This window comes from Melanostigma gelatinosum (genome assembly GCF_949748355.1).
Source record: "Melanostigma gelatinosum genome assembly, chromosome: 22".
Taxonomy (NCBI): Eukaryota; Metazoa; Chordata; class Actinopteri; order Perciformes; family Zoarcidae; genus Melanostigma; species Melanostigma gelatinosum.
In genome coordinates, this window is record NC_136655.1 from 17927178 (window position 1) to 17944479 (window position 17302).

Sequence of the window (17302 nt, forward strand, 5' to 3'; positions counted from 1 at the left end):
AATGACACAAAAGGTGTGACACATAAGGAGGAATGCATCTAAAGGAGATTTCTGAAAAGAACAGATGAGTTGCAGACAGCCGGAGCCTCCCTGCCGGTCGCTGGAGATAAAGCTCGACTGGATGTCACAGTCATGCCTCACGCCGACAGACAAACTGACAATGCGTCACAAGCGCCATGCCAGATGAAAAAAGATACATTTTTCATTTACATATGTGGTTATAGAAGGTGGCTGTGGACTGCAGAGTTGATCCTGAAGGGGGGGGGGGAGTTATTACACTGAACCATGCTCTACATGTGGGTTATCTCTCGCTGATAGCCAGCTTTCCAAAACGTTAATAAATCCAGCCGTGTTGACGGCTCTGTGAGTTTGCTTGCATTTACAATCTTAGTAAAACCAGTGTAGAGGAAAATTGAAGTTGGATTAAAAAAATGAATGAATAGATAGATAAATAAATAAGTGTTCTCCTGGTGCTGTCTTTAAAATGGATGCCTGGAATTTACAGTTTTCCATTAACTGATGCCCAACAGCTTTTTTCACGCCTGCACCCGGCCTTGGAACCGGCGCCGTGTGTGTGTGTGTGTGTGTGTGTGTGTAGGTGTGTGTGTGTGTGTGTGTGAGCGGGTGGCACTCAGCAGGCCATCTTCATTTCCTCAGCGTTTTCTGAACTTAAACGTGTCAGTCTGTCTGCTCTCCTCCCTCCTCTGGGGCTTTTAAACATTATCGCTCTGTACTGTGGAAATCACACGTCAGCATAAACAGAGGCGTCGCACTATTACCAGCACCATCAATGGAAGCCTCCGTTTCAAAGGGATCATTTGTTGATAAAATGTTCTCGCTGCGTTTTCTCAACATTCGCAGAGAGCGAAGCACAAATCAAGCTCCAGGAGATAATACCTGTAATTGTGTTTGCAGTCGCAGGTTTATGAAGGGATGGCTTAGTTACACACACACACACACACACACACACACACACACACACACACACACACACACACACACACACACACACACCTCTGTACATCATATTTGATCACTGCTAAAGATTTTTTCTCCCTGTATTTGTTTTTATTTTCCTTCGCCTCAGTTGTTTGTGCATGTGTTGCTATAAAGGATTATTATTTCTCTGCTAGTGGGATGGTTGTAGACCCCTGAAGAATTCTATTAACCCTGGTTATGTCAGGCCTAATAACATGCCACCCTGCTTAGCAGAAAAGGATTGACTTGGAGGAGGGGGTGGGGGTGTGTGATGAAGGCCCGCGTCATTTACAGTTGAAGCCAATGGAATACAAAAATGGACCCAATGTGCGGGCGTTCTGATTTTTTTCCTCTCCTGTCGCTAACCTGGGCTGACAGACTGCGATAAATATAAGTAGAAATAATACATTTGAGGTCGCCTTTTGAGTAAGGGTGTGTGCGTGTGTGTGTGCGCGTGCGTGCGTGTGTGTGTGTGTGTGTGGGTGTGTGTGTAAAATTGTATTGCTTTGTGACGGTGCGGCCGTTGATTGCCTCAGCGACGGACCCCGGCTTTCTTTGTCGCTCCGCAGATGCCGAGTGCTGCGGTTCGCTATATTTGCCATTCATTAGCAGTGAGGAGATGTCAGGGCGCATTCGCTGGGATGGGCCACTTGCGTGAGACCGAGCATCAAATCAATTCAGTCACCTTGAACTTCGAAGATGAAAGAATGACATGTTGGGATGGGTCTTCCTCTTAGCCTGCACACCTGTTCTGAAACGCCCCAGCCCCCTACCTCGCTGCTACTGAATGCATTGGCGTTGGGGAAAACAATGCCCAATCAGCTGATTCGTTGATGACATTTACAGTTTTTGTCTTCTGGAGCTCTGCTATACAACAGCCTTATCTGTGGGCCTGGCACTCAGCTTGATGTGTGGATATATACATGAGAGACTAAGCAGCCCAGTCGCCTGGAAGAAATGCTGTCATTTCTGCAAAGCACGACTTTTCTTTCTTGAATGTGGACGTTTGTACATTTGGGCAGAGTTAGTGACGTAATGTATGGAACGAGCATTATTGGAAGTTACATGGCAAAATTACAAGTATACAGAGCAAGAAAGTCCAGTAAGGGTGGATGAATCAAACAAACCCAGGACTTTCACCAAGGAGATCACTGTTCGTGTCCCATTTAAAACCAAAAGGAAATATGGACTTGCACTTGCTACATAACGTTAATGCTAAGTTTGGTTAGTTGTTGCGTTACGTTGTTGAGTTACGTTGTTGAGTTACGTTGCGTCACGTTGTTGCGTCACGTTGTTGCGTCACGTTGTTGCGTTACGTTATTATTCAGACTCAAACCATGATGTCTTTTCTAACCTTCATATCCAAGGGATGGCCATTCTACATTTTCTTACATTGTCAACAAACGGACATTTGTGTTATGCAAGTGTTAGCCATTGATTCCTACTTAAGGAGTTACTGAACCGCTTTTACAAACAAAGTTTTTTAAAGATTTCCATCTTAACAGCTGGGCACGGTAGTTTTTAGCAAACGTTACTCAACCAGGAGTAAATTGTGCGTTAGCTGGAGACTATTTTATGTGGCCGATTAATACATTAAAGCAGCAGGACGGTGTAAGTATTATTAAGTCAAAATTAACTACAGCGTGTTCATGGTCATGAATGAAAGTGTCACGCAGTGCAACAGTTGTTTTAAGGTGAGCGTTGTCACTGGGTGGAGATAAATACGTGGTCTGTGTATTGGTCTGTAGGACACAAAGACAGCAGGAGTTTTGCATCAGTAGAATTTCAAATCAACACTGCAAACAACACATGAAACAGCTGCTTCTCTGTCTCTGTCTTATTGTGTTGCATCAGACTGACCACCAGCTGTGGCGCTGACGGAAGCTTCTGTACAAGCCAACAAGTCCAGTAAAGACATTTAGAGTAAGCACCGTGGTGTTGGGCTTGTAGGAAATGACGACTAAACACAATAGATACGCAGTATTTTAAGACTCAGATTGCTATCCAAAGGAAGCGTGATCATCTTAACTCTAACTGTTCAACAACACTTCAAACAGAGGGCTTAGAGACCCTGACCTCTGACCTAATGTGTTGTTTGACACTTTATTCCAAAGCAACATTTTACCCCTCTGTCACACAAAGTGGGTGCAAGATGCAGTTGGGTGTTTTCCTCAACATGTGGACAGGGTGAGCGAGAGAGAGCAGTGAGTCAGTGAGAGAGCGCGACCTGAGCTGCAGCTGTTTCTGCATTAGCCTCGCTCATTTTGGTGACATGTGAGGTGCATAGACAGAAACATACTTTATGTTAAAAAGGGTCTCAAATGTTCCACCAGCACCAGGTTGCACATTGAGCCGGTGTGAGTAAGTGAGCCTGACTGTGGGTGGATAATCCAGCAGCGGGGCTCCAAACCTTTTGGATGTATTCTCTGGCACAGCAGCTTCTCCTCAAAGCATGCGAGTGTGCAGCACATAGCAGAGTGTGCCAAGGCCTGCAACCAACACACACACACACACACACACACACACACACACACACACACACACACACACACACACACACACACACACACACACACACACACACACACACATCGTCCGACATACATTAGCTTGACAGCAGATTTTGTTTTACATGAGGTATAAACGTCCTAATTTGATTTCTTTCTAAAAGTATGACTTATTGGGTCTATAAACCACGTATTAAGAATGAGTTTTTTTGTATTTATTCGATTCTAAAATGATTTGTGTCAGCTACAACACCATACAATATTATGAAGTGTCTACTGCACAGAAACAACACATGTCCTTGCCGCCTGATAGCTACTGCAATGTGCAAACTAATACTACACACCTGTGCTGTAACACTCTTGTGCACCCTAATTATTTCTATGATAATGCTACAATAATGTTAACAACAAATCTGTGTTGAAATTAGCAGGAGGGCTAGCTAACGTTGGCTGTTTTTGATGCCAATGTTTCAGGTGACAGTAACAGCGTAAAAGGCTTTGGGATGGTTGAAACTACTCGATAAATAAATGAGATTTTAACGCAGTGCTGTCACATTGGAATCCATGTTGGACATCTCTACTGTCATCGCTTTGTGTTTTTAATGAAGAGATGTCTGTCACAATGTTATTATATCAAGTACCATTTATACATATATACACTACGTCACATTCAAAATCAGCACGGAAGCCTCTCAGGAATCCAGTTCCGAATGTGTGGACCCTTTGTCCAGCTGAAGTGAGGTCAAACAGAAATCAGTGTGTGTCTGCAGAGAGCTTTACATGTGCCAGGCCTCCATAAACTCCACGTTCTTATGTCAACTACTCTATGTAAACCAGCGGCTGTTTGTCTCCCACCAGGTCTCAGACCACAACACTGAGAAATGATGCTGCGCTCAAGGACAGCAAAGAAATATCCTTGACCAGTAATGCAAAGAGAAATACTGATTCGTGTTAAAATTGACAGTCAATGAGGAGAGATGATCCTTTGATCACTTTTGGGAAATGAGGTTGATTCATATTGGACATATGGATTTAAATTGTTTTTAAAAGGCTCATATAGTTGACCATATAGTATATAGTATACAGCATATAGTATACCCGCATGTATACTGAAGAGTTTCTTAAAGATGCAAAAAACAACAAAACTCGCTGCACTGCGAATAGAAAGAGCTGAACTTCTATTTCTGGGAAGTAAAAACAATCTCTTCCACAGAATAACCAGGTGAGTGAACTCTACTCCAGCAAATAAATTAAATTCAGATAAAAGCAGAAGGAAGCGTAAGAGTTCATCCTATCAGTCACCGTGACATGCTGCTGTCCCATAGGTGCGGCTCACGCTTGATCCGATTGGTGCGTCGCTCTGTCCATCACACATCATAGTGCGGATCCTTATCTTGATTGGTGGTAACGACAGTCTCCTCTGACACGTGGACCAGACTGTAACGGGTTCCTTATCACTTTTGTTAACGGACTAATTTATTAATTGTGATGCTTTTGAGAATAACTGACATTCTTGCTGTAACCTCTTGACCCCTGATGTCAGAGAGTCTACGTGAGAGTTCACATGATTCACCAGAGGATTCATTACTCGTCATGCTCATAGGCTTTGTCGGTGTCACTCACAAGCTGCCATATTTCAAAGTTGTATTTTTTTAAAGACAACCTAACCTAACCTATACTCTACACGTCTAAAATCCATAAATACAATTCTGTATGGCAATTAGTGACACCAAATAATTCTTCATGTTCAAACAGCCCTGCTGTTCCTGAAATAACGCTGACACACCATATTTAAGAACCAATTTCAGACTTTAACAGGCGAGTAAATACAATTATAGAAATGTTATATTAGTGCTTTCTGAATAAACCGAAAATAATGATATTACAGTAAAAATAAAACACAAGGAACAGAAATGTATCTGATTAAATACTCTGAATGCCATACCATAATTTGCCTACATTTGCAACGGTCTAATTGCTGGCTTGTGACTAATTCTGAAGCCTTAAAATGGCAATCTGGAATATTTATTTGCAGCATTACAAACTGTTTTGATCGATTGTATAAACACTAAAACTGTCTGAACACGTGCTCATGTATCAACAGGAAGAGCCCAGACTGAACTCTGCACTTCACTGCTTCACTAAATCAACCTCACGTCCTCAGGACGGACACTTTAAAACAAGGCCACAGGCCACAGGTCACAACCGAACGCCTTCCTGTGAATAAAAACGGCCTTTATTCCATTCCACAAAATGAGAGAGCTCAACCTGAACTCGAAATGTTGTGAGCACATGTGTGCGTTATCTATGTGGCGTTTGGTCCAACGTGGCCCAGACGGCGTCTTTCTTACCGTAGGTAGTCTCTCCGGCACAGGATGAGGTTGGCTTTGGTGTAGAGCGTGGAGCCCACCTCGCCCAGCCTGCAGTCACAGCAGGCACACTTGAGGCAGTCCTCGTGCCAGTACTTATCGAGGGCCTTCAGCAGGTAGCGGTCCTTGATCTTCCGGTTGCAGCCGGCACAGCCTTTTGGCTTGGTGTCCGGCTGGACGGAGAGCATTTGTATACCTGTGAGAAGCACACACACAGAGAGAGAGAGAGAGAGAGAGAGAGAGAGAGAGAGGGAGAGCGAGAGAGAGCGAGAGAGAGCGAGAGAGAGAGCGAGAGCGAGAGCGAGAGAGAGCGAGAGAGAGAGAGAGAGCGAGAGAGAGAGCGAGAGAGCGAGAGAGCGAGAGAGAGAGAGAGAGCGAGAGAGCGAGCGAGAGAGAGAGAGCGAGAGAGAGAGCGAGAGAGAGAGAGAGAGAGAGAGCGAGAGAGAGAGAGAGAGCGAGAGAGAGCGAGAGAGAGAGAGAGAGAGAGATTTTTTTTGATTTTTTAACAAACCTTTATTTTACTTTTTTATTTTTTGTCTTTCCTCAAGTCATATGAACAAACAAAACATCGCTAAACTGCTACAATCAGTTCAACCTTTTCCTGAACACGATACGCTATCATTTAAAACTGTTCAACAAATACGGTCCATCAAACAGGAACGTGTCTGTAATTGTCTGTAGGCTGAGATCTGACTCTCACTCAGCGCCCACTTTTGTCCAGTTCTCTGTTCACTTTGTGAACTATCTTCTTTAGTCTGTATCCTTCCTGCTTCGTGAGCCCTCCTCTGTCCTTGCTCCTCATGTGAGACCTGGCAGAGCTGGAGAGCTGCTCCTTGTCAGAGAGGTAGTCCTCCACTCTGACTTTTCTCACGTTCTTACTCCGCCTCAGAAACTCCTTTATCTCCTCCACGCTGTAGCCTCCAGAGCCCCGAGAGCTGCCAGCACCGTGTGTAGAGGGCTCACTGTTAACAGCAGAGTTCTCCTCCTGACTGGACTCAGAGTCCTCCCAACCGGACTCAGGGTCCTCTTCCGGCTTGGACTCACACTCGGCTGCTCCTCCACTGTCTGTAGTTGCCACTTTCTTGGCCTGTGAGCTTCCTCTGTCTCCTCGCTGTTTCCTCTTCAGCTGAGGGGCCTTGAGCTGCTCCTCGTCTGCTTCCATGGCCACCTCCCCACCTGCCTCCACCTGTCATCCAGTACTCTCCCTCACCTGCTGGACCTCACTTGCCCTGTCCTTCATTACCTCTTGTCCCCTACTTTTCCTCTCATTTTCCGCCATCTGTACCCCACTTGTCCCCTCCTCCCTCACTTCCTGTGCTCCACTTGCTTCCTCAACCCTCACCTCCTTGGTCTCACTTGTTTCCTCAACCCTCACCTCCTTGGTCTCACTTGTTTCCTCAACCCTCACCTCCTTGGTCTCACTTGTTTCCTCAACCCTCACCTCCTTGGTCCCACTTGTTTCCTCAACCCTCACCTCCTTGGTCCCACTTGTTTCCTCAACCCTCACCTCCTTGGTCCCACTTGCTTCCTCCACCCTCACCCCCCGTGCTCCACCTGTTCCCTCTTGTCCATCCTGCTTGCCCCCGCTGGCCTCAGTACCTCCCTGGTTCTGGTCCTTGTTTGAGCCGTGTTCCCCAGGACACGCTCTGCTCAGATGTCCTTCTCTCCCACAGCTGTAACATTTAAAATCGTTCGTCTTTGCAAAGATGACGTAGTCAAAATCGCCCACAGTGATCTGGAAGCTGAGGTTGACCGCTCTGCTCCTGTCGCTGGGGATCATGAAAGCATGCCTCCTGTGAGACGACACGTGGCGCAACAGCGGAGACTGAAATCCACAGGGCATCCTTATCACCGGAGACACCACCTTCCCATGCTTGGACAGCTCTTTGGCGATGGCAGCGCCCGTTATGAATGGCGGCACGTTGGACACAGTGACTTTCACCTCCGGTGTGGCGAGAGCATATGTGGGCAGGAAGTGCTCACCCACGGAGATCCCGCGCGTCAACACCACATCCGCAAGTTCAATACTGTCCAAAAAGATGACCACCGCGCTGTTCATCCGTGCTGCGGACTTCACGTGGCTGTGGCCGACAAGTTCACCCACTGCCAAACTGATCTCCTCCAACGAACACCCGAACAGCGGCGGCGGTATCTTCACGCCGTGTTCCCTGGTTAGCTCCGTCAGGCGCATGCTAGCGGTTAGCACGCCGACAGCACCTGCTGCCCGGCTGCACTCCGCTCAAAAAAAACGACCCAAAAACCCGATAAAAGTACGCAAAAAAAACCCGTGAACCCTGCACACCCCACTACACCATCATACCCAACATTACCCAACGAAGAGAAATGTCGAAAAACACGTTAATTATCGCTCTCAAAACTCCGCTCCTGCAGCTCCGCACACGTCCTTCCACTCAGAGAGAGAGAGAGAGAGAGAGAGAGAGAGAGAGAGCGAGCGAGCGAGCGAGCGAGAGAGAGAGAGAGAGAGAGAGCGAGAGAGAGAGCGAGAGAGAGAGAGAGAGCGAGAGAGAGAGAGAGAGAGAGAGAGAGAGAGCGAGAGAGAGAGAGAGAGCGAGAGAGAGCGAGAGCGAGAGAGAGCGAGAGAGAGAGAGAGAGAGAGAGAGAGCGAGAGAGAGAGAGAGAGAGAGAGAGCGAGAGAGAGAGAGAGAGAGAGAGAGAGAGAGAGAGAGAGCGAGAGAGAGAGAGAGAGAGAGAGAGACTTCAGACGCTCGTCCAACACCAGCGCACTGACGGACGAGGAGAACGTTTCCAAAAATCATAAGTCAGGGCGAGTGTGAGGCTTTAACAATCCTGTTTCACATGCATGAGGTCTTTCTAAAAAGGCTGTCGTTGATAAGTGAAGTGATGGATAATGGGAACAAAACACAGTTCTTCACATGCTCTCATTGTGCTCCTCCATCTTTAAGCAGCAGTATAAAGTCAGAACAATATTCACGTATTTCACTATTTATATAAGACACAAGTTAAAACGAGCATTCGTAGACGATATCTTTTGCTTTCCTAATTGTCAAAAAACACAGACTTTACCCTGGACTGCAACACAGCACATGAGGTCTCATACACTGCATGTCGGCAATGCACATATTCAAATGTAACAGAAACACTGATTCAACTCTTCAGCATGGGTCTGGAGCCGTGTTGTATGAAAGAGCAGCATCTGGACCACACAGTCCTCAGAGGGACAAACTAAAGTACACTGAGCGAGTTGGTGGACTTTGCAGACATTCCTCTGCGGACTGTACAACGAGCTGTGAAGAACAGAACTACTTCAGCAGTGGAGTCTTAGTTTAGCTGTGTCTTAATTTAGAACTACACACTAATTGTGAGCAAATAGTGTTCACACTAAGTGTACCAAAAATAAAGTCCAGCGTACTAAAGGTAAAAAAAAAAGCTTAAATTAAGTGCAGTCCAAAAATGTATGCAGTATGCATCCTAGAAGTGCTACGACTGTACGGATATCCTGATATGAGACTATACAGCACATGTACTGTGTATCTTAATGTGTCAGAAGTCTCTTCCTGGTTTTAACGGCTGCATCACAGTAAGTTACCAGCTGTTGTATTATTTTATATCCACGTTACTGATCAGTATTTATTCAAAGTGTCATTGTGTACATTTTTTAAAAGCAACCAACCCGACAATATCACCGCAACATGCAGGCAGTTGGTCAGAATCATTGAGATGTTTGATGTTCTCCACATCTCTGAGCGCTGGCAGGAGATCTCATGAGAACACACAGCGCTGCCTTCAATACAAACCCTCTGACATGAGGAGCGCTGGACTTTAATTGTCATGGAAACGTTAACTGATTAGCACATTACTCGAAGAGGAGGATGTAGTCTTTGGTCTGTGAGAACACACACACACACACACACTTATTGCACTTTACATGGAGAATACTTGAGGAGCCCCTGCACTGATCTGGTAAAAACAGGTGAGGTCATTTCATTGTAACTCACGTCCATAGTGTTGTTATGGAAGAGAACGTGAATAGTCTAAATCAAATGAATACTAATTTAAAGAGGCATTAAAGCAACACTTTAGGAAAATGTGGTTTATCAGTCAGTGTTTATCATATCGCTGTAAAACAAGAGCCAGACGTAGAGCCAGACCAGCACCAGCAGCTGCCCTGTGGACCCACACGAGGCCCACAGACACAAAGCCACAGTTTCACATTTCTGCCAGGACACTTTTTTTACATTGACCTCCTCTGTGTTTAAAGGGGCGTGGCTACAGGCAAGGCTTTGTAGCAGCCTGTATTGTTTGGCCTGAGCTGACCGTGGAGAGCCTTTGTTGGCCCATCGGGGGGGCGAGCCACATTATCCCGCTTCACACCAGGCTGGAATTAGTATTCTCCTGCCATTCCCCGAGGAGAGGCACACCCCCACTCCCCTTTGTGCCCCATTCAACACACACACACACACACACACACACGCTCGGTGTCTCTTAGAAAGTCCAGTATTTAAATCTATTTCACTATTTTAGCTCAAAGAAGTTCTCACTGTGTCATTAAGCCTGACCGCTGGTAAAGGATGCTGCGGTGTTTTACTTTGTTTGGGATGTTTTTTTGTCTTTCTTCCTAGAAACCAGTGTTTTCCATTGAGTGGTTAACGTGCAGTAAAGTTGGACAAATCCTGTCAGCTGTCACTGCTGCTTGTTCTGAACAGTCTGCATTGACAACATTACACGATGTGGAACCTGATGCTCATCGTCCTCAGGCAACTTTCTACTTCTATTCAAATGTTGTAAATAAATACACTCGTACTCCTGGAAGTAGGAAAAAAACAAATGTGTTTTCAAACTAACTGAGTCGCGTTAAATACATACGGTGCTGAAATAAAACAATCTATCAGGATGAAGATCACTTGTTGTCACGTGCCACACAGTCTATGTTTGGTGATGAATCATCTGCGGAGCCTATGGAACGGGTCGCACTGCTCCCTGCTTCGGGGCTGTTCATCTGTTAATTGGCTGGATTTTGGAGCGCGGCTGCTCGGCCGGCTGCGTCCGTTCAGTGGCACTGATCCGTCCGGGCCTCGTTAACACTACAAAGTCCCGCTGCTCATTACCAAACCAAAAGAGGGAAGAGTTTAGACTCCCCCCTTTTTCACTATGCAATCAACCCGGGGAGGAGGAGGAGGAGGAGGAGGAGGAGAAGAAGAAGAAGAAGAAGAAGAAGAAGAAGAAGAAGAAGAAGAAGAAGAAGAAGAAGAAGAAGAAGAAGAAGAAGAATTTGACCACTTCGCTCTTCCGACTGCCGAGGGGAAGTGGTGAACAAAAGCCTCGTTTTCTCCATGAAGGGAATCACAGCTGCTCGGAGCCCTAATCATATCTGTTTTGTTTGTGCTCCGGCTGGTATCCTCCCTCCCTCCCTCCCTCTCTCCCTCTCTCCCTCTCGCATTGTGGACTTCAAGGCTGCTGCTGCCGCCGCGGGTCTCGGCCACATGTATCACCATCCGAGCCGGATGGAGGATGATGGCGAGGGGCACGGAGCGGCGCTGCTATTTCAGTCCCAGCTGTTCGGCGGAGAGATGCTGACATTTCACCCTATCAGTTTAATTACTGTTGCCATGGCAGCGGAGCGCTGGTAAAAGGCCAATAACGGATTGAACACAGAGACTCAATTTGCCATGCGGCTTTGACAAGCAGCCTCTCCGGAGCCGCTGCGCACGCATCGGCTCCGCGATCAACCGCCACGACATCAGAGCACGTCCCGGTGATGTCCCGGTGATGTCCCGGTGAAAAGGTTATCAGCGGAATAACGCGGAGAGTCGGCCGGCTTCACAGCAGCAGCAGGTCGGATCTGGACGCGTCGCCCTCTACGACGGAGAGAGATGCTGCAACTTGCAACGTCGCAGAGCACGCCAAACACACACACGTTTCGCACACGCGCGAAACGTGCCATTTTTCACACACAAACCGAAGCGCAAAGTAAGCGTTCTTACCGAAACTTTTCTCCCTTTTCTGCATTTGTTGAACCCGCTGAGGCGCCTCACCACGCAACACCCGCAAAGCCGCCTGGTCCCGGGGAGCAGCTGTCTGCAGGCAGGCTGGGATCGGGCGCTTTGTTAGAGGGAACAATCCAGCACGGCGACCAGCGAGCAGTGAGGAAAGGAAGGCGGAGGGGAGGGGAGGGGAGGGGGGAGGGGGGCAACAAAACACAGGCGGATGTGATGAGGAGCTCGAGCGAGCTTGTTCGCCGCCGTCGGGTCATCACCGCGCGGAGAGACGCAGACAGCGAATGACAGAACGAGAAAAAGGGAGAGACGCTTCTCCCCCTCCGCGGAGCTCACACCTTCTAACCCCGCTACACGCAGTGGCTGCTGCTGCACGCTGCTCCGCTAATCAGCGCTTTTGACGTAGCCCCGCCACCGGGGCACCGTGCACCGATGGAACGGTTCCCCCGCCCACCCCCCCTTCCCAAGCATTAAACCTGCTCTTCCACGACTCCCCTGTATTCACTCACATAGCCGGTCTATCTGTTTATCTGTGAACCCTCCCAGCTTCGTCACAGCAGAGGAAGCTTCTCCAGCGCACTCACCTTTGTCAACAAGTGAAGCAGAAGTGAGAATGAACTCCCGCTACAGCTGCTCCTCTGAACGGGACAAAAACAACAACAGCTGCAAAAAGTTCACCAGACTGACATCGCGCGCCGCGCCGCTCTTCAGGATGGAATGAGCTCCACGTGGGTCAGAGCGAACTGGTTTGTGGGAGACGGCTACAGGTGTTCAAGCGGTGTGAGCGTGCGGCAGTAGTGCGCGTGGGGCTCAGGCCGGACGGTGTCCCCGATGCATCAGCGAGAGTGGCGAGAGACGTGGTGGGGAGCCGAGCTTTATTACCTCCAAAAAAACCCAATCCCTCTCCGGAGAAACATTACACCGCCACGATAAGGTCATTCACGTATTACAAGCCGCTCCACTATATGACGGAGAGGCATGCATCGCGTGCGCGTCCCTGGAACGCCCATTCCGCCCCCCTCAACGTCCTTTCATTTTGGAGTCGCGGGTGCGCGCGGCGCTCATTATATTAGACAGGAACACAGTTTATCTAAAGGCGCGCGCAGAGCGGTCTGAACGTCAGGACAAGTTTAGTCTTGGATTTAAGGTGGATGCTGCGTTCAGGGGCACCTCACGAGCGAGGAGACGTACAACACACCTTCCGACACCTGCTGACGTGGTTGTTCAGTGTTAACAACAGCGTCAAGTCCAGACCGAGTTAAACGGAGGTACAGTCACGCGCACACACGCACCTTGTGTTGGACTTGACTTGGCTAAATCGAATAGGACTATGAGTTTATCATTAAAACAATGAGTGCGTATGAGTCAGTCACTCGTGTGTTTCTGTTATGAGGGCGGAAAAGGAAAAGTAGAGCGCAGATACAACACGAAGATTCGATCAATCAAGGTCACCGATTCCTCTTCCTCCGGTGCTCCCGGGCGTCATGTGAGGTCCCGGGCTGCACCGACGATGATCGCCTCTCTGCTCCACAGCCGTTATGTCAATGTTTCCGGTAATAAGAGGACGGGATTATTCTTTGTGCCTTGTTATTGCATAGTTTGGGACCACGGCGAGGCCCACGGCCACACACACACACACACACACACACACACACACACACACACACACACACACCTGTTGCATATATACGCACCATTCAGTGTTCCAACACGCGGCCTAGACAAGTGGAAGTTAGTCCCTTGAATATTCTGGTAGGGAGAAGGAGGGCGGGAGGGAGGGAGGCTGTGGGAGGAGGAGATACAAGTCAATAGTTGGCATGCGGCTCGAGCCTAAAACGCAGCGATAATGAGATGGGTCATAAAATGCTCTCTGCGCCATTATGAGTGATGAGATGCATTAAAGCTGACAGGGTATATTACCTGCCAGTAATTAGGTTTTGTCATGGATTGAATTATTTCAAGGAGGCCTATCTCGGTAATCATGCAATTTTCTGCAGCGCGCGTGTGTTTGGGGGGGGGGGGGGGTGCCCTTCCGATCTGTTATTCATCTTCCCGTGTGAATGGAAGAGAGAGACGGCAGCGGTGGAGGATGGAGGGAGATCGTAGCACGGCGCGCGGATCCAGTCCTCCACAGGACACGCGCACCTGTTTATAACCATCAAACGTGTGCGCGGACAGGAAGCGGAGGAGAAGCTCGTCATGTTTGTACCTGACCTCAACCTTCCGCACGTGTCTCTAAATGACGAAATAAATGACAGCAGGGACCTGCGCCAAAAGAAAACGACGGCGGCTGCTTCGTTTAACCAGCGCGCCGTGTGATGAACAGCGGATGGAGAGGGGGGGGCACGAGGTGATGAAGACGCTGTGCGCTGGTGGTGTTTATGTGTTGACGACACTTTACGCGTTAAAAGCCCAGAAACACACAACGGGACCGAACACGTACCTTTACAAGTCCAGCCAGAGATGCCCAAAGCAAAAGAGTCAGGGGGTCGCTGCAGCGGGGCTCGTCTTCTCCGTCCTCTCACTTGAATCAAAGTGTCCACGAGGCAACTTTTTCCCCTCGGAGCTCGTGCAACTCCGGGTTGTCTCAAAGAAAACTTGGCGACAGGATCTCAAATTGTCAAATCAGCCTAAAACTCGGCTCCCCACACCAGCGGCTCTCTGCGCGTCCCGGACCCCGGCTCACAGGTCGTCTCTCTCTCTCTCTCTCTTTCTCTCCCCCCTCTGTTGCTGCTTCCTCACCCCTGACTCGTCTGTGCGTCTTTCTGGTTTCTCTGGCAGGGAAGAAGAAAGAAGCAGCGGAGAGGAGCCTCCTCTCCTATTTAAGCCCCTCCACCAGGTCCCCAGTCAGCAGCACACTCCAGCTCATCCAAGAAGCTGACAAGCACCGTTAGGGAAGGCAGCGCATGTTGCTCTAATGGACCTCATTAAGCTCTACTTACAGATGTTCTCTTAACATAATTGATCTGCAGCGAGTTGAGAGGACGGCAACCTATTCCCCAGCCCCCAATTATGGCCCGGTAATTAGATCCCCAACCTCCAGTTCTCCACGTTCACCCTTCTAACATTCCGAAATATCAAAGTATCTCTTTCTCTCAAAGCGATCGCCCCCCCAACCACCCCCACCAGCACCTCACCCCACGTCTCCCCCCTCCACCCCCTCCCACCCACAAGACACTATTGACAGTCAGATCTGCTAACCTTTGTAGTGTAGCCAGACTTAGCAGTGCACTCACTCCAGCTGACAGAGCTCGCTCACTCGTCTATTCCTCCTTCCTCTCTCCTTGCCTGTTCTTTCACCCGTTGGGGGAGTGAGAGGCACGGATGGAGAGAGAAAAGGAGAGGAAAGGGAGGAGAAAAAGGTAAGTTCGCACTGTCCATAAAGGGTTGTAATGATAATATCTGTCAGGGGAGAATCTTTCTTCTCTTAAATAATTCCTCTGATGGCAACTTTGAACAGAGAGAGAAGAGGGGGGGGGGGGGGGGGGTAATAGTGCAGCTTTTATAATGTCAATCAGTGCCACTCCTATCACGCATCTCATTAGCCAGAGTGCTGTGCTACAACAGAAAGCACTTGGGGAAATGGTAATGTCACATTTTTGCATGTAATAAAGAAGAACACCATTTTGACTGTGACATATAGAATTATATTTGTGACGCGGTGTCATCAAGTATTTAAGAGTAACTCAAAACACACTGAAGAACAACAACAACTCATAACTCTTTGTAAGATATATGAACCGTATGAGGAGACGTCGTTTAAGGTGTGCAAAAAATAATAATTCTAAAAATATTTAGAGGCAACACAACAACAGAGCAACTCTACAGTCAGATACATAGTACAAAGTGTCCTTTTATGTAGAAGGGTAGTGGAAAATACCTGTAAATCAAACTACTTCAGTGGATGTTTCGTTACTTCCACCATTGATTATCACATCAACAGAGAGATGACAATGCAAATCAATACAGTGTGTGTGTGTGTGTGTGCTGTTTTGTTTGTCAGTTAAAGTTTTAAGCGTTCAGTTTGACGTAAAGTTTTTTTTCCTGTTGATGAACTTTAAGTTTTTGTTGACCTCGTTGGCTGTTCCTCTTTTCTACCCCCCCCCCCCCCCCCCCCCCCCCCATGTACATCATAGGAGAGAAATGACTCGGAGGGTTTTCTAGAGAAACAGCCCACAGACAGCAGGTGTTTCTAACAGCTGAAAGGAGTTATGGCTGTACAGTGTTGATATCATGCTGTCATGATCACCAGATGTGAGCGCTTTGTGCATCAGTAACGTTTCACATGTCTGTCCTTCAGAGAGTCTCCTCATGGAGGCTTTTGACATAGAGGACACTCAGCACCTCTCTGCTCTCATTCTGCCCTATAGTGGAGCTCACAGGCCAACCAGCAGCTTAAGGATTGGATGCTGCACTCTGGTCCTCCAGCCCCTCTCACACACACACACACACACACACACACTCCCTCTCTTCTCCCCCAGGGGGATAGCCGGGACTGTCTCCACTAAGGACCAGCAGAGCTTCTCCTTAAAGTCACACGCAGTAATTGCTGCCAGTATACGACCTTCAAGTGGGGTCAAGGGATACGTCATTTTAATGACAACTTTCCCCCTTTCCCTCTCCCCCGCAGGCCAATTTTGTCTTTTGGCAGGAAGAGAAGTGGCAGAGCTAAGTTCAGAGTCATCCTTCCACAAAAAAAAAATCTGGAGAATCACCTTCGGTAATGGGTCAGAAGGGAGCCGTCCAAAGAGTATTGACCCTTCTTACAACTCCGCTGAGAGTTAATGGAGATTATTTAATTCAAGCGCTATTCATTTAGTCCAGATATAAAAGGAGGACAGCAGCAGTCAGAGAGCTGGGGCTCTGGTAATAGCCCGGTCTCGTTCGGTCTGACTCTGAAGATGGATCAGCAATCAACGAGAAGCAAGAAGCAAGGGCTCCAGCTTCTGGAGACACCGGACATGATTTGTGCTGTTTCATTCATACAGATGAGTAATCCAGTGAACATTGTGAATTCAAAGACTATATGGTAGAAACCAATCCACACACTGAGCAGGGGCGGAGCAAGACGTGGGTTAACATCGGGGGCTCGGCCCGAACCTGGGAGGGTCCGGGGGGGTCCCATTCACAGCAGCTATACGTGCACTATGTCAAGCCATTCGATAAGAGAATACCTGCAAACACGGTTCATCATTTGGGAAAGACATGACAGTTGCCAAAGCAGAAAAAAACTAGGCGACATCTTATTTGCTATTTGTTCTCCAACTTCTTCATTCTGCAACCAGAACACAACAAATGTTGAGGATGACTTAATACTGACACCAAAGAAGAGGCAACCATTGTCTGATATTATTACTAAGTTACATAACAAGAATACATAGAGAGGGTAGGAAGAAACATCACTCATCTTGAAACCTCTCTTTGTTACACTATGCTGGATTACAGTTCACAGAGTGAATATTTTGCTAACAAA

At 47.9% G+C, this 17302-nt stretch overlaps 1 protein-coding gene across 1 annotated transcript in view; it reads right to left on the minus strand.

Annotated features, from left to right (window-relative positions):
* The window catches only part of lmo3 (LIM domain only 3), a gene marked incomplete at its 3' end in the record, with an annotated part of 55883 nt that extends 43973 nt beyond the window's left edge, over nucleotides 1-11910 (minus strand). Inside the window, exons 1-2 of the mRNA XM_079294602.1 lie at nucleotides 11818-11910; nucleotides 5837-6050 (exon numbers count right to left, since the gene is read on the minus strand). Of these exons, the coding sequence (XP_079150728.1) occupies nucleotides 5837-6050; nucleotides 11818-11842 (239 nt within the window). The 5' untranslated portion in view covers nucleotides 11843-11910. The remainder of the gene's footprint in view (nucleotides 1-5836; nucleotides 6051-11817) is intronic.
* Nucleotides 11911-17302: the final 5392 nt, after the last annotated feature.